Source organism: Erigeron canadensis, chromosome 1 (genome assembly GCF_010389155.1).
Source record: "Erigeron canadensis isolate Cc75 chromosome 1, C_canadensis_v1, whole genome shotgun sequence".
In the NCBI taxonomy this organism is placed as follows: Eukaryota; Viridiplantae; Streptophyta; class Magnoliopsida; order Asterales; family Asteraceae; genus Erigeron; species Erigeron canadensis.
In genome coordinates, this window is record NC_057761.1 from 59,331,505 (window position 1) to 59,354,195 (window position 22,691).

At 32.3% G+C, this 22,691-nt stretch overlaps 2 protein-coding genes across 2 annotated transcripts; one reads left to right on the plus strand and one right to left on the minus strand.

The window, feature by feature from the left end:
- Positions 1–602: 602 nt before the first annotated feature.
- LOC122607145 lies at positions 603–1,895 on the minus strand. Its single transcript, XM_043780070.1, has 2 exons — positions 1,368–1,895; positions 603–1,020 (listed from the first exon to the last, which is right to left on the minus strand). The coding sequence occupies exons 1-2, from the start codon at positions 1,834–1,836 to the stop codon at positions 941–943; spliced, it is 549 nt and encodes a 182-aa protein (XP_043636005.1). The 5' UTR covers positions 1,837–1,895; the 3' UTR covers positions 603–940.
- A 14,235-nt stretch (positions 1,896–16,130) lies between these two features.
- Positions 16,131–20,868, plus strand: LOC122585088 (probable aldo-keto reductase 2). The gene is made up of 5 exons (XM_043757183.1): positions 16,131–16,596; positions 17,221–17,424; positions 17,501–17,673; positions 17,757–17,859; positions 20,424–20,868. The coding sequence occupies exons 1-5, from the start codon at positions 16,366–16,368 to the stop codon at positions 20,754–20,756; spliced, it is 1,044 nt and encodes a 347-aa protein (XP_043613118.1). The 5' UTR covers positions 16,131–16,365; the 3' UTR covers positions 20,757–20,868.
- The last annotated feature ends 1,823 nt before the right edge of the window (positions 20,869–22,691 follow it).

A 22,691-nucleotide genomic window follows, 5' to 3' on the forward strand; every position in this document is an offset into this window, starting at 1 on the left:
CATCTGATACGTGGCTCAATAAGAGACCATCACATCATCATTTAACAGATTATTTACACGATTCGTTTCATTTAAAAAGTTACTTACATATAATGAACCAAAACAAATTTTTTTTCCTACAATAGTTGCTAGTTACATACATTCTGTATTCTTTTAAAAAAAAAAAAAATTTACAGCTTCAATCCTATAAACTCTTTTACGTCTATAACGGAGTCCGAATAGAGCCCACTTCCTTTTTCTCGCCATCCATGTCCATGGACTTCGTGCTGTTAACTTTTATATATTTCTTGCTACTTGTCCAACTTGATTTTTATATTTGTCTCGTTTTTATCTTGCAAGTATAACACGTAAGTTTTTGCTAAACATTTTCATAATTACAATTTTTAATTTGGTAGTTTCTCAAAGAAATTTTGTTTCTTCTTGCTACTTGTACTCGAATACTAGTCCAACTTGATTATTAAATTTGTCTCATTTGATCTTGCAAAGTATAACACGCAAGTGTTGCTGTACATTTTCATTTTTACAATTTTTAATTTGGAAGTTTCTTAGAAGAAAACCTTGAAACAAGATTTATGATATACTGTAGTACCAAGACATTAAAAGATCAAGAAGATATATGAATTTTATTTATTTATTAAACTACATACAAATGAAATCACCATGATGATACAAACTATCAATTTTGCTTTGTCAAAACTCATTAGAGAATCAGAACCAGAATCAGATCAAATGTTGTTCACCCTCATTCTGTCTTTAAAAATTCGCAACCCCTCATCGATGAAAATCGAGTCGATTATCCATCTCCAGATCAAGAATTCAAAACTATCATTAAGCCAAAATTCACAATCACCTTTCCTCCCTTGATTTCCACCAACATATCTCCTCCAACATTGGCGAAATTACGCCTCAAATATAGGTGCATTATATATGAACACATTTGTTAATTGCATAATCTAACTGTACAAGCTACTGCTTGTGCCCAATACTTTAGCCTTGCTTTCACTTCCTCAGGATGATCACCTACACAGATTAATTTCAATTAAAATTTAGACCCACATTACATTTTCCATCATATACATATATCATATGCAACAATACTTCAATTTTGGTTGAAACATAGTTGTATAAATTGGTTACCTATCAACTTAGATGCATTAAATTTTTTTTAATGAAATATGGTAGCAATAACAAGTCATTAACCCACTTAAATAAAAGCACCATTTAACCAAATAATATACCACTTCACAAAATATAGGGGTGTTTGGCCATGTGTTTTAGATCTCAATAATTCCATAAATCTCAAATCCAAACACCATTTCATAATTACATCAAAATTCAGGAAAAATAAATAACCAAAAAACACTCACCAGGACTAGAGATCTTCCAATTAGCAATAGGAGCTGAGGGCGGCGACGCCGTCTCACTAACCACCTCCGGCGCCGGCGAAGAAGTTTCCGGCGACTTATGTTGGTCATCAAGAAACTTTTGGCTCATGGAATAACACAATTCAAGGGCAGGCAAAGTATTACAAAGCTCAGGGATTTCATCATAACTAAACCCAAATCCTAAATCAAAACAGCCTTTTAATTCATCAAGATCTTCGTCTGTTAAGCTTTTAGACCTCAAAAGATCATCTTCAACATACCCTTCAAGAAAGACTTGATTTTTCTTCTTTTTTAATGAATTTTTTGACCAAGAATCTTGGTTCTTGAAATACCCAGATCGGTTTTCTTGTTCATTTGATGTTTGGTTTGAGAATTCAAGATCTGGGTATTGTTCTTCTTGAAAGATTCTTGAGGAAATTGATGACATTGATTCGTATGAAAGACTTCCCATTTTGTTTTTGTTGTTTTCTGTATGTTTGGTTTTTGGGTTTTGTGAAAAGTGATTATGTGAGAGGAGAGAGCGCGTTTTTAAAGACTGGAGGAGCCTGTTCCAATCAAAAACAATTTTTTTTATATATATATTTTTAAAAAATTATTCGTAATACTTTAGAAATCAAATTTCAATCAATTAGAGTATAAAAATAAAATAAGAAAATGACAAATCTTCTTAACAAAATAGTCTAATTATTTTTTTAATTATTTGATCATGACATGTGTATTAATCCATGGAAAAAATTAAGAAAGAAGATAAATGGATAACACATATCATTTAAGACTATTTAAAAAATATTACTAATCTATTTTCTAAAAAGTTTTATGATTTTCAAATAAAAGAATGATAAAACTTAATTTAAATATATAAAAAGTATATTCAGGTCAAATTAAAACTAATATAATTACTTTTATCAACATAAAAGAGTTCAGACATAAAAATAAATTGTGTAAACAATTATATTTGTTTTTTCTTTCCTAAAAAAAAAGAATTTTTTTTAAAACAAAAAATAATAATAATAATAATTTAAATTTAATTGTATTTTGTTAAAAGGAAAAAGAAACAAGATTACTAATTTTCTGTATTATTAGTAGTTAAATTTAAGATGTCACCGTGACACGGTTCACTAATTGAACTTGATATTTCTTTTGTACTAGTATATATTATATATACGAGTAAAGTAATTTTTCATTAAAATTTTCAAACAATCAAAGAAGATAGTACCAATTCTCTGTATTATACATAGTTTTAGTGTATAACTATGAAATAATCCTATGTCTTTTTTATATTACTAGCATGGTACTCGTGCATTGCAGCGGAAATATCATTAACCGGATGCAAATTAAAGAAAAAGAGAGATATTAAGATAGAATTACGTGTGTATGAATGAATACGAATGAAAATGAGAGACTTTTAAAAATTCGTCGAAAATACATATATCGAATGACCTATCTAATGAAAGAGCATGAAATTTTAAGAATAGTCATATAATTTTTATAATTTATTGATGTACGGTTTTTGAGATAAAAGATTCTGAATGAATAAAATGATTTATGGAGGAGAGAAAAAAAAATTAGTGATTTAGATTTAAAGAGAAATATGAAAATGAGTTGTTGAAAAGTTAAAAGTTAAAAAGATTTAGCGGGAATAAATATTTTATAATGTAATATAGATAAAGATAAAGATATAGATATGTAATTTTTATTTGTTCTTACTTCTTAGACTAATTATAATTATTCTTTTAATTATTAGTATAAATATTAATATTTATATTAATTATAAATTTTAATACGTTCAAGAATTTTAATATATACAAATAAAAGTTCATTTATACAGTTACGAGAGAAAGTATCCACGCATTGTGGCGGTGAAATAGTGGGGTGACAGTTTATAGAGTGTGATAAGTCATAAAAGATGATAGTCATAGGTCATAGAGTGTAATAGCCAAATATCTTAGCCATACGGGCCCCGCCCTCGGATTTAAAAATTTATCAAAAATATATCAAATGACCTCTTTAATGAAAAATCATGAAATTAATATTTATAATTTATTGGTAAACTGTTTTTGAGATAAAAGATTTTGAATGGATTAGAATAATAAAATAAGGGATAATGACTTGTGGATGTAGTAAACTATGACAAAATATCTATGTTATGTATTGATCTAATCGAGGGTTTATGTTATGTAACGAATTTACCAAAACTGTCTAAGAGATGCATGTTACAAGCTAAAGGTGGTCATCAATTTTTTTCCCTTTATTTTTTAATCTTAATAATTAATTTATTTATTTAACATATATAAATAAATTAAGTTATGGAAACATATATGTATATAAGTTCTGTAATTATATAAAAACTGTAAACACCTTCATATCTTCTGACCGCCACCTACCCCCATTTTTTCGATCAACCTTAACACAATCATATACCAAAAAATCAAAGATCTCAAAAATTAAAATCGTATTTGAAGATTACGATCCCTTATAAGGTCAAGAACCTGAAACCAATCATTATATATATTCTCAAACATATACACATTGACACACACAAATCTAAGGGTACATATATACAACTCAAACAAACAAACAATGAGAAACTAGGGACGTATTCTTACATGGCTTCTTGAAACATAACTTAGAATTGAAATGAGAAAGAATAATTAATTGCTAGATTTTAGTTAAAGCAACAAAACAACAAACTTAGAAGAACGCATTACAAGCCTAAAGCTGAAAAGATCAAATCCCCTTGACCTCAGAATTCATCATTTCTATTTTCGGGATATTAATAAATAACTAAATGGAAACAAGAAAATACCAGTTCTCAAATATTCGGGAGGAGTTGGAAACAATAAATAACATGCTTCACTTAGACAGTTTTGGTAAGTTCATTACATAACATAGACCCCAGATTAGATCAATACATAACATAGACATTTTGTCATAGTTCATTACATTCACAGACCATTATCCCAAGTTTAAAAACTGGATGGTAACCGACTACCTGTAGATTACCCGGTAACATGCATCACTTAGACAATTTTGGTAAGTTCGTTACATAACATAGACCCCGGTTAGATCAATACATAACATAAACATTTTGTCATAATTCACTACATCCACAGGTTATGGGGAGAGAAAAAAAAATTAGTGGTTAAAATTTGAAGCAAGAGATGAAAATGAGTGATTGAAAAATTAAAAGTTGAAAAAATTTGACGGAAACAAATGTTTTCTAATGTAGTAGAAATAAGGCTATGTTTTACTAAAATTTTCTCTTTATTTTAGTTCATCAAAATCATTTTATGTATTGAACCCCCTTTACGGTATGTGTTCCAAAAATGTAGTAGTATATCATTTTATTTATCTTAAAAGAAAAGATGGCTAGCTCTTGTGTATTCGTTTCCCTAAAACTGCTGTTATCAAAATTACATCCATATCCCAAACATCGAATGTGACAGTCGAATCATATGTCCCCAAGCGATATATCCCAAATATCAAACAATACACTTATAACGTATTTTGATGCTACCATTTTATTTTGCTCTTGAACGTTTGGAGTGGATTTGTCCCCAAGCGAATCATTGGAGTACATATATATCAGTATAGATTAACATCAATATTCAATACCAATCAAAGCGATTCTAAACTTACAATTAAGTACAACCACTCGAAAACATAATTATTTTTACAAACATGACAGGCCTTCAAACTAATTAATAGTTTCGGTCATCATGGCACTACTAAAAACATCATAGATTAAATCATTCATAATCATTACAATCTACTATATATTCATGTTTTATAAAGACCATACTATCAAGCTAAACAATAATCTATTAGTTTTTATCGACTACGTGAACGTAATTTCAATTTTCAGACTGTTCTCGATTCTTTCATTTATTTAATATATTCTTGAGTTCTTGACCATGTCATTTGATGTGAACAAAGTTAATAAATTAATAGAACATGAATACATGATTAAAAGGAGGTAGTTGCTTAAGTAAATTGTCAATGACCCAGGTAATTTAGTCAAAGTTCATTATCTACTTAATAAGAAATTTATATTGTATACGTAAAATCTATTATGTATTAAATTAAATGACGTATGATAACCCGGCCACGTTATGTACTTCTACTTTATAAACAAGTCAAGTAATCTTCTCATAGTTTTGTTATATGTGTTGCCGAATACATTTTAGAGAATAAAAATAAAGTTGCGTAAAGAATGTTAATTTCTTAGAATGCATATATGATAAAATGTGTCACATATGTAATAAAAAGTTTATAGTTAAAATAGTATATGTATTGGTTTATCAACTAAAAAGTCGTGTACGTGTTTAGGCCTGTTATAAAGACATGCAATTTATTGGTATCGAATATTAAGAAAGTGGTGTAAGAGGGTGCCCAATGGGGCTCGTCCCTTACTAGTCCGGCATGGAGTTACTAGTCTACATCATTGGGTGGGACTAGTCTTCCACTCGTCCTTAGTGCTCGTCCAGGTCACTAATCTCTGCAGGGATGAGTCCTTTTATGTTTTTTTTTTAATGCTATATACAAAGAAGAAGACAAAAAAATTAATGGGTTCAAGACTAGTCCTTAAGGGATGAGTCCATTGGGTGCATTTTGAGAGGATTAGTCTTTGAAGTGTTTTTTACTGATGTAACGGTGACAAAGACTAGTCTTTGAAAGATGAGTCCTCACCATTAGGTACCCTCTAAACAAATGCAATATAATGGTATCGAATACGAATTAAGTAAATGGTGTTCGATGTTTTAATAATGTAATTTTCTTATTATTAAAAGAAATTCTAGAATTAGTATTGGCATTTCGAATATACCCCAAAACCTACCATATAAAATGTTTGGCTCACCTACTAACCAGAAATAAAAATGATTGGATTTGTATTATATTTTTATATTTTATTTACACATTATTGATCGTGGAATCTTTTGATCCAATATCCAAGGTAAGCATAATGCATTTAAAACCTCTAGGAATTTAATATCATAAAAACTTATGATAAGTAACAGCTCAATATTATAGTTATTAGTTATCAAATCTATTTTAATCTTACGTCCTATTTTTTAATTGCACAATAACATAACAATGGAAATTTAAGATCTAAGGCCAACTGCCATGCCAGCATACTTGTGCTGTCACGTTATTTTTCATTCACTTGAAACTTTTATTTATATATCTGCAATAATACATTAATTTTGTTGATTCCTCTATATATAATCTCCTAATTAATATATTATCATTTATATGTGTTTAGTTTAATATTTGATGATTTTACAACTTTTTATAATACTCGCATGAAATTCTTAGCAGATAATTATTTCATTATTTGGTTTTAATGAAATGTGCATCTTAAATTATGTTTTCTTAAGCAATATCTAATCTAAATATCTATTAAGGCATAAGATCATGAAGTGTGTACGAAAATGTTGTTACTGTAAGCTAGCTAACATAAAAACCTCGTGAAATACATGCTTAGTATCTGTAGGCAGGGGCGGAAGATAATAAGGGCCAAAGGGGGTAATGGTCCCTCCAAACTTTTGAGTCTTATCTAGCAATTATATATTATTTAAGGGTAAAATTTTTGTGTGTGTGTGGTTTTACCCCCTCTGAAAGTCAGAGATAAAAGATAGATGCAGAAAACTGTACGTGAATGCATAATTTTACCCCCAGTAATGTGGTTCAAGTTTCGCCGCTGTCTGTAAGGCAATAAGTTTTACGTGTTCACTTTAGAAACCTACAATACCAAATGCAACAATCTGTCGCACATTGAAGTTAATTAATTATGTGTTTACAATACCGTGCTGCATAGAAAATAGAAGAGTGTCGATATCCCATCCAATCTTGACGTTCGGCTTCATCTTGACATAATGATACATTTGTATTCTATGTTTCCAACAAGAAGATGACAAAATTGAGTACTTTTATTATTGAAGATAACTATATAATACATTTAAATTCATAGATGTAATGGGAAGGAAAAATGTTTTGGGGCATTTATATAATAGAACTAATTGCATTTTTGGTCACTGTGGTATGACAATTTTTCCAAGAATGGTCCAAACTTATGAAAAGTCGCAATTTTGGTGCCAACTGTACGAATTCTTCGCAATTTTGGTCCAAACGCAAACATCCGTTTATTAAATGCCGTCACTGTGGACACGTGAGTGGCACGCGTGGGGTAGTTGTGTCATTTAACTCCCCCTACCCCTTTATATACCCCATTTCTCCCAAATTTCACTACTTTTTTTTCCCAATCGCATTTCAGATCCCTGTATTATTGAAACTAAAAGCTTTTCCAAAACCCTTGTTCGATCATCCATCAACCAATCCAAGCTCTGTATGTTGTAATCTAAGTATAATCATAAACTTACAATGGTTCAAACTTCGTGGTTTATCAGAAAGCATGCAGATAAGGAAGACTAGTAGACTACATTGATGCATTATATGGTGAGTTTTTTTTTCTTTTTTTTTTTACTTCTGGTTATTTTTTCTTAATTCTTACTTGGTTATAATGTTACCATTGTAAACAAGTTTGTGTTTTTTTCATCTATTAATTTGTTTTTTTAATTATTTTTTAGAAAAAAACCTAGTTATTTTTCTTTGGAAATCCATCACGGGGGGGTCTTCATCAAGACTCCAGAAAGGCGATACGTAGATGGTAAGGTTAGTTATGTTGATTGCGTAGATGGGGATGAGTTTTCTGTTATTGAAGTGAATGTAATGCTTCAAGAGTTAGGGTACAAAAAACAAATTCCGATTTGGTATCATTTTAAACAACCTGATAGTGAACTTCGTTATGGATTGCATGCTTTGGGTAATGATGATGATATTTGGTTTTTATTGAAGTTTGTAGGGAAATATAAGTTGTTAGAAGTGTATGTAGAAGAAATCGTATCAAAGGTCAATACTTTTTCTAAGATAAGTTCTCCAACTAGTGTTGTTATTGAAGAAATTGAGGAGGATCCAGTAATACCTAAACCACCTCCAAAAAAGAAGCTAAAAACACCAAAACCACAATGCATAAAGACCTTGTTTCCAGAAGTAGAAACAGAGATTGGATAGGGTGATATTTCTGCAAGTGTAGAGGCTGAGAAAGAAGGTAGGCATGCTGAAACAGAAGTTGGTCAAGGTAGTTAGCAGGTACTAATGTATATGTCCCAATTCCTGTTGAAACAGAAGTTGGGTTGGGTAGTGGTCTTCAAACAGAAAGTGTGCCAGCACATGTGTTTAATGATGAATTTTTTAATGATGTGTTTTTCAGTGATTTGCAAACAGAAGGTGGGCAGGTTAGTGATGTTATTGAGAAACAACAAGTTGTAACAGAAGGTGGGCAGGGTCATTTTGACACAGAGGTTGGGCAAGGTAGTGGTGTTATTGAGGAAGAACATGTTGTGCAACTAGAAGGTGGGCAGGGTCATTTTGACACAGAGGTTGGGCAGGGTAGTGGTGTTATTGAGGAAGAACATGTTGTGCAACCAGAAGGTGTGCAGGGTGAAGATAGTGATGGGGAAGATAGTGATTTTGTTGTGGATGATGAGCACATGATGAATGAGGTGGAGATTGATATGACAGATTTCAGGAACAACATAGATGAGGATGTAGAATGGTTACCACAAAGGGAGGAGGAAGTCAATGCTGGAATAAATGTTGAACCAGATGTTGGGCCAGTTAATTTTGATAATATTGAGAGTGGGGAGGAGTCTGCAGATGAATGTAGGGAGAAAGCACTAAAGAAAATGAGGAAGGAACAATCTGCAAATCCAGTGGGCAGGGTGAATTTCTATCCTGGGCAAGTTTTTGGGACAAAAAAAAGAGGTTAAGGAACTGGTAACCCAACTGTCTATTGAAACAAGAAGACAATTAAAAATTGTGAAAAATGATAACAAAAGATTCAAGGTCATATGTGAAGGTACAATTCCTTTTTTTACAAATGTGGTGGGCTCTAGTCAAGTTGGGCCTAGTGAACAAGTTGGGCCTATTCCTGTCCAAACCACACAGGGAATAAAGTTTATCAAGAAAAAAACAAAGGGAAGTAAGATAAAAGAAAAGCCAAAGGAAGACAAGTCAAAAGAATCTACCCAAATTAGTTGCAATTTCCAATTACATGTCTCAAAAGTCACAGATAAAGAGACATGGATGGTAAGAACTTATAAAGAACAACACCAGTGTCTTCAATCTAGAGAAATTAGGAGGTGTACTTCAGAGTATTTGGCTAAACAGATTCAAGAAGACTTGCATCCAGATACAAAAATCCAAGCCACACACCTTAGAGATCAATTGCGACAGAAGTTATCAATCGAGATTTCAAAGCACAAGCTTTATAGAGCCAAAGAAAAGGCAAAGGAAAGACTCATGGGTGATGTGAAACACCAGTATGCCATCTTAAGGGATTACCTTATGGAATGCCCAAAAAGAAGAGAAGGATGAGTCAAATTGACTTACAGCTGATTAGGGAAGGGAAGCTTACAAGGGCAGGTGTTTTGACTAAATGTGGGAACTGCAAACAAGATGGACATAACAAAAGAACATGTCCAAAACCAGCTGGTGGTTCAAGGGGTGCAGGATCAAGTCAAAAGGGTGCTGGTGGTTCAAGGGGTGCAAAATCAAGTCAAAAGGGTGCTGCTTCAAGTCAAAAGTGTGCTGCTTCAAGTTCTAAGGGTGTTGCTTCAAGTCAAAAAGGTGTTGGTTCTAAGGCTGGGAAAACGAAAGCTGCGAGAAAGTGATTACCTTGTTTAGTATTTTATAGTTTACTACTAAAACTATGCGACTTATTTTCTAGCTTAATGTTTTTCTGCTAAGACTTGATTGTATCGACAATGCTTATGTTTAAGACTCCAACTTAATTTGTTATGTATTAGTGCTATGGAATATAGCACAAATTTTGGTATATTTTGTGTCAATTAGTGCTATGGAATATGGCACAAATTTTGCTATTTTTTGTCAATTGAGTTGGTTGTATCATTGAATGTTTTAGGTACACTGAATAAGCATATGACTATAAATACCATATGGCACACTGAATAAGCAAATACCACTTCATTTCTTGAAAATAAACATTAACCATACAACCTTCATTGTATCGAAATGCTTAATTTACAACAAAAAAACTAGCCAACATTTAGTTAATTTACAAACTTAAACCATACAACAAAAACGATCCAACTTATCACTAGCAGATTCTTGTATTTTCTTGCTTTCATTTCATGAGATCTAGCAGCTTCTTCATACTTATTCATTGATGTCAACAATCCTGGAATGATTTTCATTGCTCTTCTACACATTGGTGGATCCATCCAACTAATAAATCCACATGATGACCCCTATAACGATATCTAAATAAAATTATTAAAAAGGTATCCAATATATTTATAATTTGAAAGATTAAATATGTTACCTTTCTAGCACAACAATAAAATCTTCTTCCTGGGTTATTGATTGTCCACGATGTTCGTACCAAAGAAGGAGACCCTCAACTACAAAGCACCATTGATGGTGTTTTGTATTTTCTTGATATTAATAAAGAAAATAAAAGAATATAAGAATTTAGGGTTTCAATGAAAGTAAAAAGAAAGTAGTGAAATTTGGGGGAAATGGGGTATATAAAGGGGTAGGGGGAGTTAAATGACACAACTACCCCACGCGTGCCACTCACGTGTCCACAGTGACGGCATTTAATAAACAGACGTTTGCGTTTGGACCAAAATTGCGAAGAATTCGTACATTTGGCACCAAAATTGTGACTTTTCATAAGTTTGGACCATTCTTGCGAAAAGTGTCATACCACAGGGACCAAAAATGCAATTAGTTCTATATAATATAAATACAAAAGTATCAAAATTTTTAAAGTAATTGACGCATTTAATTTTAACAGTTAAACTACTTAAAGTCGTCTGTTATTTTCCCGAATGAATTAGTTGTCGTAATTTGTCGATGCTAAGTTAATAACTACATTATTGATTGGTGAGTATTACTGAATGTTTATATGCTATATTATAAAACAAATGATTTACCCTTCATTCTTTTTAACTCTATACCATTAAAAAACCTAAAATACTGTTAACTTTCAATACATTTCACACACTATATCTACTCAATATATACCTAAAATATTTTCAAACATATTTATCTTAACTATCTATCTCCTTTATTCATTAATTTAAATATTTCAATAAAAAATATTCTATGACACTCTTAATAAAACTTTATAAAGTATACATCTTTTAACAATAAAATAATTACATTTTTACCACCACTGTCACTATCACTACCTGTTGTCGTCTTCACCATCACATTGAGCATGTACCGATCTCGTCTATTACTAGTAAAAATTTAATTATATGGATCGAACAGTGCTTGGGTTATATTAAGCCGCAAAGTGAACAATAGTACAATACAAACATGGCATAGTGCCTAGTCCCCCATAAATTAAAAGAAAAGCGCATCCAACACACAAATATCGGGCTTTTTTACACCTGAAAGTTTTAACTTTATTTGGTAAAATAATAAAATATTTAAATATGTGATCCAACAGGTTACCTGTCAGACTTGGTAAATACGTGTCCGTTTTTCAGCTTTATAATAAGGTCGGGTCATTTTTTGAAGTACTGTAGGTAGGTCCCATTATGACAGCTCATTAGAGAATGGATGGATGTTGACACCACCATGTATCATTTACATACATCTCATGTTTTTGATTCTAAAATCATTTCACACCATAGAGCCATAGAGGTGGTGTTTTACTATTAAAATCTGGGATTATAAGGTGAAAATACCTTATGGTTACATTAGTTTACTTACGACGACTATAAACTACATATAAAACGGGTCTTGCATTTATATTAGTCGGTTCATAAAACACGTGAGATATCAAGATTTGCTATTTGTAAAAAAATAAATAAACTGTGATTCATTCCGCGACAAGATTTGGTAGCGGTGACAGTGTGATGGTGACGACGACAACTAATATCATAGGCGATGGTAATAATAACAGTGACGTTATGGTTATTAATGTAAAAATAATTGATATAAAATATGTGTGATGTATTTATTTTATAAGGTAAGGATTTATGTTATTTGATGAGTTAAGGTATACTTTATTAGATATTGATGAAAAAATAAAGATGGTCATTGAGAGGTAAAGGAGTTAATTCTAAAGACTTTTTGTGAAAAAGGAGAGAAGGTTGTTTTTTTTTTTATTAAAGAGTATATATATATATATATATATATTTATGGATATTGCTATAAGTGAGTTTTAAAGTTTAAGATTTATATATTATGTTTGTATATTTATAAAAGTTTACACCAAAAAATGTGAACTTTAATTCTACATACTTTTTAGTGTGAATAAATTTTTACTCACATTTACTTCTATATATTTTTACACATATAAAAGGGTGACACAATTTTTAATTTGTTCACACTAACTAAAAGTGTGATAAATGCAACATTATTTGTAGTGTAAGTTTATCTTGAAGATCTTAAGCCAACGTATGTTAACCATCATCTACGACTCTGTGTTGTGCATGTATAGACTTTTTCAGAGTGAAACAACCCGAATAAAATCAAAATGTTTGAGATGGTCTTTGTTGATGAATTGATATGTATTTTTCAAGTTATATACTTTACAATTTTTGTTTCTCTTCTTATTTAACTAAAGTTGAAAAAAAAAATAGAAAACAATAATCAATATCTATATGGAGTTAATTTCATATGTTTATTCTTTAGCTTTCGTATTTATTAAGTTGTGATATTGATTATACACTTTTTTGTTACACAATAATTACAAAATTTATTGTATATCTTGAGACTACCCGTTAAATGGACGAGCCTGTACCAATACAATTATATACATCAAACTTTAAATTTTCGTTATACACAATGAATGGATTGTGAATTTTGATTGTCCATCTTTTCAAGTGAGCTCTTCACATATTCACAATTATACACTATGATGCATCGATCATTAGACTATGGTGATGAATGATATAAAGTTGAGCCATATGTTTTATGCCCAACGGCCAACTCTTTACTCTTCCACCGAAATTATCTTTTTATTAAAAAAATGTGCCAGATAATCTACCATAATTTGATGATCTACCACATACTTTATTGGTTCATTATATTTCATAATCTACCACATACTTTAGTGGTTTAGTATATACATTAAAAAAAAGAAGTATACTATCCAAATTTTAAACGGAAAAGAATATGTGTGTAACTTGTCTCCAGCTGCTATTGTAAAAAATAAACTTTGTTTTGATTCATTGTATGTAAATAACCTGATAAAACTGAACTAATCGTGTAAATTATTTGCTAAATGCTGATGTGACGGTCTCTCGTTAGGCCACGTATCAGATGTTTGATGGTGTCACGTTAGTATCCGACTGATTTTTTACACCATTCGTTCAGTTTTGAGACAAACTTACATACAATGAACTAAAACAAATAATCTTTCCTACAATAGTAGCTGAAGATAAGTTACATACATATACAGATTCTTTTCTCAATATTATATAACACAAACTATTTTAATATGAAATGTGAAAAAAATTATCGAGGTTAAAGGATGTATCGGATGCTAATGAGAGAATATGAAATGTGAAAAGGTAGCAGAAGAAATGATCCAACACTATAAATTTGAAACTTTTATTGTACTTTTGTTTATATCAAACAAGGTTGGATCAAGTGATTAACACCTTTGCATCTGGAGACAAAGGTTATGGGTTCTATCCTCATTCCTTACAAGGCCGGAGGTCCTTTTCTATCTTTAGATAGAACTTGGAAGCAACCTTTCTATACCATTGTGGTAGGGGTAAGGCTGTCTACATCTTAACATCCCTCATACACCGTCGAGGTATTGGGATCCAAAACCCGTAAAAGACGGCATTGGGCGTTACTTACTTACTTACTTATTTATATCAAACAATTAATTAATTACTAGCTCTTTTTAAAATGTCATCTATAAATATTATTGTATCAGTTTTTAACACACATTTTGATAATCGCTTTGACAACTACTCTTGGTGATAATTTTCATATCTGTGAAGCATGCTAGAGCAAGATAAGTCATTGCATATATCAATTAATTTTCAATGGGAAATAATAAAACATAATAAAATTCGGTGTTTTGTTTGATATGGAAAAGGAAATGGGTGGGGACTATGAAGAAGAAAAAAGACAATGGATGAATGATCCATCCAACATACCCACATGGATAGTCACCATCAAACCGTTCATCGATCACCATTCGCCATTCGGCCCAGTGAACCACATATGATTTTTCCAATATATGCTCCCACTTTCCACCATATCATATATATTCATTCGTTGCACCTATCATCCTCATCCATACAAACAAAACCCATTTATTTACAGCCCTTTATTATAATATATTGTCGAAATTATATTTATTCTCATCAGTCAAGGGTTGTGTGATGATTAAACACAAACACTACATGAACGATGTTTTGTATATTTGTATGGCCCCAACTCTTGTTAATTTAAGATGAAAAACACATCATGCGACTGATCAAAAGAGGACTTGTAATGTTTTGACGCTATTTTTAGACTTTAGTATAAGATTTTCGTTCATAGATGATAAAGTTGTTAGACTCGCACAATGATCGAGAATTAAAATGCGTAAGCCGAGTTAAGAAGAAAAGTACCTCTAACTCTAAAGAAACTGGAATATATAAAGTTTTATATATATTTTTTTAAATGATAACTAACGCTATAAAAATGGATTAAAGAAAGGGTAAAGGAGGGCACCCTGGGAACCACATTGGATTTCATTATCTCACCCCATAAAAATTATGATGCTGGTAAAATACCTTTACTAATTAATACCCACATGATTTGAGTATCCTAAGGATTAAACCCGCGTCTTTTAACTTTACATGTGGGCTCAAAGTCTCAAACTATATTGGTACGCCTACCAATCAATCTATTCATGGATCGGTTATAAAATGGATTATTATATACATAATAAAAACATACTATTATTTAGTTAAATGAAATAAAAAAGTAAGTCTCAATGACGTCTTCCACGGGTATTGGATCCCAATACCGTCTTTGACGGTGTATGTGGGAGGTTGATATGTAGACAGCCTTACCCCTACCAAAGGTAGAGAGGCTGCTTTCAGGTTCTACTATAGGTAGAAAAGGACCTCCAGCCTTGCTGGGCATGAAGATCGAACCCATGATCTCTGTTTCCAGAGGCATGAGCTCCAACCACTGATCCAACTCAGTTGGTTTTTTATTTAGTTAAATGAAATCAAATACATATTTATTTATACATGTATAAGAGATTATTGTATAACTAGCGGTTATCCCTTTAAAAATAATTTTAACTAGTTATTGTCAATGCACGTTATCGTAAAATACCTTATTGATTAGTATAAAACTTTGCGTACATCCTTTACACTATGTTCTCAAGTTTTTTATGAGAAAGAAAAGAAAGGTAAGCTAAAAGATATTATTACTTTTTGAGTTCTTGAGTTTTTTTTTAAAGAAGGAAGTGAAAGGAAATGAAATGAAGTGGATGGAAAATTTCAACAAATCTAGTTCAAAAACAATCATCCCATTTTTGAGATGATTTGAAAGGAAAGAAGTTGAGCCTTTTTATTTTAATCATTTATCTTTCATTCTTTTCATTTCTTTCAAAAACAAACCAAGAACACAGTGTCAGGGGGATTAAAATGAAAATTAATAAAAGAACTTATTACGAGTACATTTAAAAAAAAAAACACTTGTAGTCAATGTTAAGAAAGGAATTTTAATTTCATCATCGTCGTTGAATATGAAAAACAACACACAAACCCTATAAATCAACATGACAACTGGCGAGACGACCTGCGATGCAAGAATCTATAAGTGATACTTCGCATTGTAGAAAATCCTACAATTCAAGGTAAATGTATTTAGTCAAGATCATCTGGGAGTGCTTATCCGATCCCTGATGATGAAGTAAACAATGACATCATCATCACTAGCAGTAGCAGTGCCAAAAGTGAAATTAGGATCACAAGGTTTAGTTGTTTCGGCACAAGGTTTGGGTTGTGCGTGTATGTCCAATACCTACGGGCTTCCCAAACCCGAACTCGATATGATCAAACTCATCCACCACGCCGTTGATTCCGGTGTCACGTTTCTTGACACTTCTGACGTCTATGGCCCTCACACCAACGAAATCCTCATTGGCAAGGTAATCCTTTTTTCTTTCTGTTTACTAGGATCAGATTATATATATGACGAGTGTGAGGAGGCTAACCTGATTGGTGGGTCAAATGGGTTGACTGGGGAAATGGGTTGGTTAGTTTTTGGGTTGTTTCAACGGTCGAAAATACATAACCCTAACCTAAATTTTTTCAAGTCCGTTGAGTCGAGTATTGACATTTGACTGTCCTAAAGTTGATGGCTTGGGATATTGCATGACAATTCACTCTATTTAAAGCAAATGTAAAATACTGCGAAAAGAACTGTGTTTAGATGTACTCAGCCTATTGGGTGTATGTATCCATGTGAATATGTGATCTTCTATGACCATTTCTCTAGCCACCTCGAAGATGTTTACCTAGGAAAGTTTTGAACTTGGAACCTCTTCTCAACAACTTGGACTAATACCTTAAACACCCGCATATTTATTATGTTTCTGAAATTAAGGAACACTGCATAATATGTTACGTAAATTACCCATTTGAGTACCATATATATATTAAAGTTTATCATAATTGAAGAGATCATAGTAAGTGGTATGTTGCCCGAAATGCTTTATCTATATATATGTCGATGTCGATATGGATTCGAGCAAATATAAAAATTTGTGAAGGCTTTAAAAGAAGGTGGACTGAGAGATAAAGTTCAAATTGCTACCAAATTTGGAATCCGCGTGATCGATGGACAGCGGGATGTTTGTGGTGATCCGGCGTATGTTCGATCTGCTTTTGAAGCTAGTTTGAAGAGACTGGATGTTGACTTTATCGATCTCTACTACATTCATCGCATTGATACCCGTGTTCCAATCGAAGTCACGGTTCGTTCCTCTTGTTTCTGTTTTTTGTAGTTTGAAAACTTGTATGGCTTATTCTAACATTTATGACATATAAAAGATGGGAGAAATGAAGAAACTTGTAGAGGAAGGGAAAGTGAAGTATATAGGATTGTCAGAAGCTTCTGCTTCGACAATTAGAAGAGCCCATGCTGTTCACCCGATAACAGCAGTACAACAGGAGTGGTGTCTATGGTCAAGAGATTTAGAAGATGAAATTGTTCCCACTTGCAGGTTATTTTGACCTTCTTTTAGAGTTGTAGGGATCATGCTGGCTTCCTTTATATGATGACGAGATTGTTATGACTGTTTTGCAGAGAACTTGGCATTGGGATTGTTCCTTATAGTCCAATTGGCAGAGGATTTCTGGCTGCCGGTCCTTCATTGGTCGAGAACTTGATCGAGGGTGACTTCAGGAAGGTATGCATTTATATTTTTTTTTGAAAGGTGAATTTCACTTGAGAACTTTGTGTCGCGATTCGACAGCGGGAGGTCTAACATACGTTGTCTTAATCGGGTCCGCGTTAGAGAACTCCCTCGAAGTAGAAATGCCTATTTCAAATACCCGATGGGGGGGGGGGGGAAACCCCTACTAATACGCCCAAAGGAACGACGATCAATAGGGATAAACCCTGCCTCCTCAGACTTGAACCTGGGTATACCCAAGCCAAGTCTTCATAGAAAAACTTCCTATGAAGACTTCCTATGTACTTCCCAAGTCTTGAACCCAAGACCTCTTGCTTGTAAGGTAGGTGCTCAACCACTCGAGCTAATTAGGAAATACAGGTATGCATTTATATAATGTGTGTGTAAATATTACAAAATGTTTCATTGATCTAAGAGCATTTGTAATGGCATTGCTACCACACCAAGGTGGTAGTGACACATCATTACCACACCACTACCACATAACAACCACACCATTTCCATAACAATAACTTCTAAAATTATATCTTACAATACTCCAATAACCAATAAAAAAAATTAGAAAACAACTAAAAAAACCCCTATATCAAACCACACCATATATATCCCAAGGTTGTCCACCCCACCACCACACCATCCACCTAATGGTTAACACTACCACATGGCCTTCCACCTTGTCCACACAACCACCATTACAAACACTGTACATTGTCTTTGTGAAATCCGTAAATATACGAAGGAACGCCAAAAGCGAAGGCAGCTCTCTGGGTCCCTACCTTCGAAACCAAGAGCGACTGAAACTTTACAGAAACTGATGATTAGATTATATAACCCACAGGAACAGAAACTATATCTTAATTGCATATAACGAGGACCAATACTAAAATCATTTTATTTTCATCAAAAGTATGTCCTACATAATGCTAAATATGAAAGTCTAGTTGCCAAATGGTCGGTAAGGGGTCATGTAGAAACCCAAATCAGGAGTCACGGCTTCTAATTTCTTGTACCCGTGCATTGTGAGTGAGTTGGTAGATATGCCATTGGTATTGGTTCCATATGTTTGGGGTTTACAATGTTTTTTCGTTTAAAAGGTGCTATTTATCAGTAGGTAAAGAATTATAGATGTGGTCACTGGTTCTGGGTCATTCTTACCTGAGATGAAATTAAATAAAGATGGTAATGATTAACTAGAAGGTTGGGTTTTAATCTTGTAATGTTTTGATCAGCACTAATCAACTGAACTGTATGTTTCCTTACATGTCAAATGGGTGCATTGAAAGGTATAATTTAAAAAGGAAACATGTAAAAATGGTTGAAATGGATCAAATGGGTTAAGAGTTGCCTAAAATGTATTTATAATACATAGGGAGAATTTCATATTAATCATATATCCCCCATTTTAACACCTTGATTACATATCTACCCAGTTTTAATGTAATTTTAGCATATTTGCCCATTCTATTATACATAACTAAATTTACATCACCAATTATCTATTTGGAAGCAAGTTTGGTCATCGATCCTCTTCGACTCATCATTTGGGCATATATATCTTTGGTCAATTGTCATGCTCTGTATTAGTTCTAGTTACTGGGTTCTAGCAAAATTCTCTTCGCAAGTATCATAACAGTAGTTTTTTAGCTATTTGGAATTTTGGATCACTAGCTTTGTATGGTGCACATGACATGCTGTCATGAATTTGTTTTTTATCTCATTTTTCTATTGGTTTCAAAATAATGTAAAATGGGGTTGATTTTTGTTTTAGTGAAAAATGTTCGGCTAGCTTCAATTCACTGTACCAAAAATTTGTATTATTAATTTTTTGCTTCAATGTTTTATGATTGTTCTAAGAATATATAATCCTATTAAGTTGATTGTTGGTTAGGAACCTGTCAGTTATTTACTATTAAAGGCAAATATAGAATTTGAAGATGTAAATTTGTTTAAAACAAAAAATAGTTTATAATAGAATGGAATAAAATTGGGTATATATGTAATTATTATTATAATTGGGTAGATGTGTAATTAGGATGTTAAAATAGGGTATAATCTCAATCAGTTTTTTTTTTTTTTTAATAAGGTTAGGTTACTATTGTTCATATATCCTTTTTGTAATCATATTTTAAGGCATTGGATACTTGTAAGAAATACTCTTATTAAATTGGACATAAAACTATAAAAATGTTTGTGGTGAAGCCAACCCATCAACGTTATATGACTATGAATTATGGTAAAAGGATAAACACATAACAGAGCATTTTTAGGTTTAAAAAAAACCCCTCTATGTGGGTCTTTCGTTTTATAATTTGAAGTGATTATTGTGACTTGAAGACTTCGACTAAAATAATCGATTCAAGTTATGAACAGTTGGGTGATGTAATATTGTTGTCAATTTCATTGTTTTTTCTCAGCTTATCCGTAAGACACAATCCAAAGTCCCCTATATAACTCACACGAACCTACAAGCCGAAAGTCATTTTGTCCATGTTTGGATTATTTCCTGTTGTAACAACTAACAAATGTAACATTAAGTTATGTTTCAAAATAATTTCCAGAGTTTGCCAAGGTTTCAAAACGTGGATCACAACAAGACCATATTTGAACGAGTGAATGAAATGGCTACAAGGAAAGGGTGTACCGCAGCTCAAGTAGCACTAGCCTGGGTGCATCACCGAGGAACTGATGTGGTTCCAATACCAGGTACCACAAAGTTTGACAACTTCAACCAAAACATTGGAGCTTTCTCTGTAACGCTAACATCAGAAGAGATGGCGGAACTTGAATCCTTTGCTTCAACTGACGGAGTCAAGGGGGAAAGGCATGCATACATGCAACTGACATGGATAAATTCAGAGACTCCTCCATTGTCATCATGGAAAGGTTTATAAGTTGTTTGATTAAACAGAACTAGGAAAATGCTGTTTGATTAAGAGCTTCAATCTGTGTTCTATTATAACTTTGGGTTGCTGTCAAGTAAATGACATGTGTGGTTTCTTGCAATTCTTGGTATTGTATTGGGATTATATGAATTACATTACATTCAACTCGTTTAATTTCTACAGGTTGAAATGTATGTAAAGTAAAACAGTATTCCCTTTTTGGATATTTCAAACTTTCAATTCCATATATCAGTACTTAGAAAGATATATCTTGTGGAAAAAAGAGCGAAGATATGATAACTGATAAGGATATAAAAAAAACTCTCAAATAGAGGTCTAGTAAACTGAACACAGAAGAAGTTATCATGCTCTGATACTGCAATCTTTAGGCAACACAATGGGAGCCAGCAACATCACCCGCTTACAAGATTAGGCGAAGCATACAAGCGTAAGGAAGATCTGAAAGAAATTTGACATTCTAAACTGAACACCCCAGAAAACTATCCAACAAACTATCAATACTTGAACCATAATAACAAAATATGACATAAGCCTCCAACAAAGTAACAATCTTAATAACACGCTTCAGAAGATTTAAACACTAAAATACTCCAAACTATCAATACTTAAACCATTAATACAAAGAAAAACCATTTACAAATATCTATATCATAATATATATTGTACATTCAATCCATCTAAAGAGACAAGGTCCCAACTCTTGTTAATTTAGATGAAAATAACACATATCATGCGACTGACAAAACAGAACTTGGTATGTTTTGAGTTTTGACGCTATTATATATCAGACTTCAATATAAGATTTTCGTTTACAATATGCCTTATCATAAATGGAAAAATTGTATCACTTACACTGACAGACCTAAGATAATTGAATACTTAGAACTTCACAAATTATTTAGACATGATACGTTTTCCTTTTGGATCTAATAATTCAGATACATACATTTATTTATTTATTTTTACGCAATTTATATTTTTGTGATTCACATGCACCCTAACTCCCTAAGTTGTAGTGACTGAAATCTATAACTTACTACACCCAAAAAAATGAGGTTATGTTTTCATCATCATCGCTCTATGTTAATAACTGTCTAATACTGATAAAAATGTGAAAAAAAATGTAGCACTAAGCCACATGTATGCCCTTGTAATTTTTTTAGTTTGCTTCTATGCAGAGGCGGTATCAGGAAAAAAATTTCAAAGGGGGCAAACTTAGAAAACTTATGAAAAATAAATCTAAAAGGGAGCAAAATGTTAAAAACTTATTAATTTTTTAAAATTTTATGAAAAAATTAAAAATACATGACAAAATTTAAATTTGGAGGGACCCTTCCCCCCCCCCCCCCCCCTCCCCCCTAGTACCGCTTCTATGTCCTGCAACCACACGTATGCTGTATATGCCCTTATAACTTTTTTATTTGGATATGGCCATTGTAATCGACCACCAAAAACAAGAAATAAAATGTGCGTTATCATGTGATTGTTCAAAACCAATTTTGAATGCATGATATTGCTCAAATTATAGGTGTTTTGTGTTTGGTTTTGTTGGCTATTATCGTTTACTTATTTGCTTAATTTTGATGTCGAATTTGTGTGATTATTGTTATTTAACACACAAGTAATTTTGTAGGCTGATTTTGTTTCTTAGATGCTGATGGAGCTATTTAAGAGTTAAAATAGATAAAAAGGTGGCTTAAAATGATGATAATATTGTGGTATGGTCGAGGCAAAATCAGAGAAAGACAAACAAAATACAGAAGCTAAAAATATAGAGAAGAAGTTGGGCTGTGCATTTTACACGGACCGAGATGCAAGCCCAGGTAGCACTCATGGGCCCTTGACTACTGTTTCTGATGGACCAAAATACAATTGTACAAACATATATTTTGGGCTACTTCTTTGTTATTCACTTTTTTGCGA

Bases quoted from the DNA above. Each gene is read 5' to 3' on its own strand.
- LOC122585088 (XM_043757183.1), top strand. From the start codon at position 16,366: ATGACATCATCATCACTAGCAGTAGCAGTGCCAAAAGTGAAATTAGGA. The intron at 16,597-17,220 runs GTAATCCTTTTT...AAATTTGTGAAG, and splicing joins ACGAAATCCTCATTGGCAAG to GCTTTAAAAGAAGGTGGACT. The intron at 17,425-17,500 runs GTTCGTTCCTCT...GACATATAAAAG, and splicing joins GTGTTCCAATCGAAGTCACG to ATGGGAGAAATGAAGAAACT.
- LOC122607145 (XM_043780070.1), bottom strand. From the start codon at position 1,836: ATGGGAAGTCTTTCATACGAATCAATGTCATCAATTTCCTCAAGAATC. The intron at 1,021-1,367 runs GTGAGTGTTTTT...TAATCTGTGTAG, and splicing joins TTGGAAGATCTCTAGTCCTG to GTGATCATCCTGAGGAAGTG.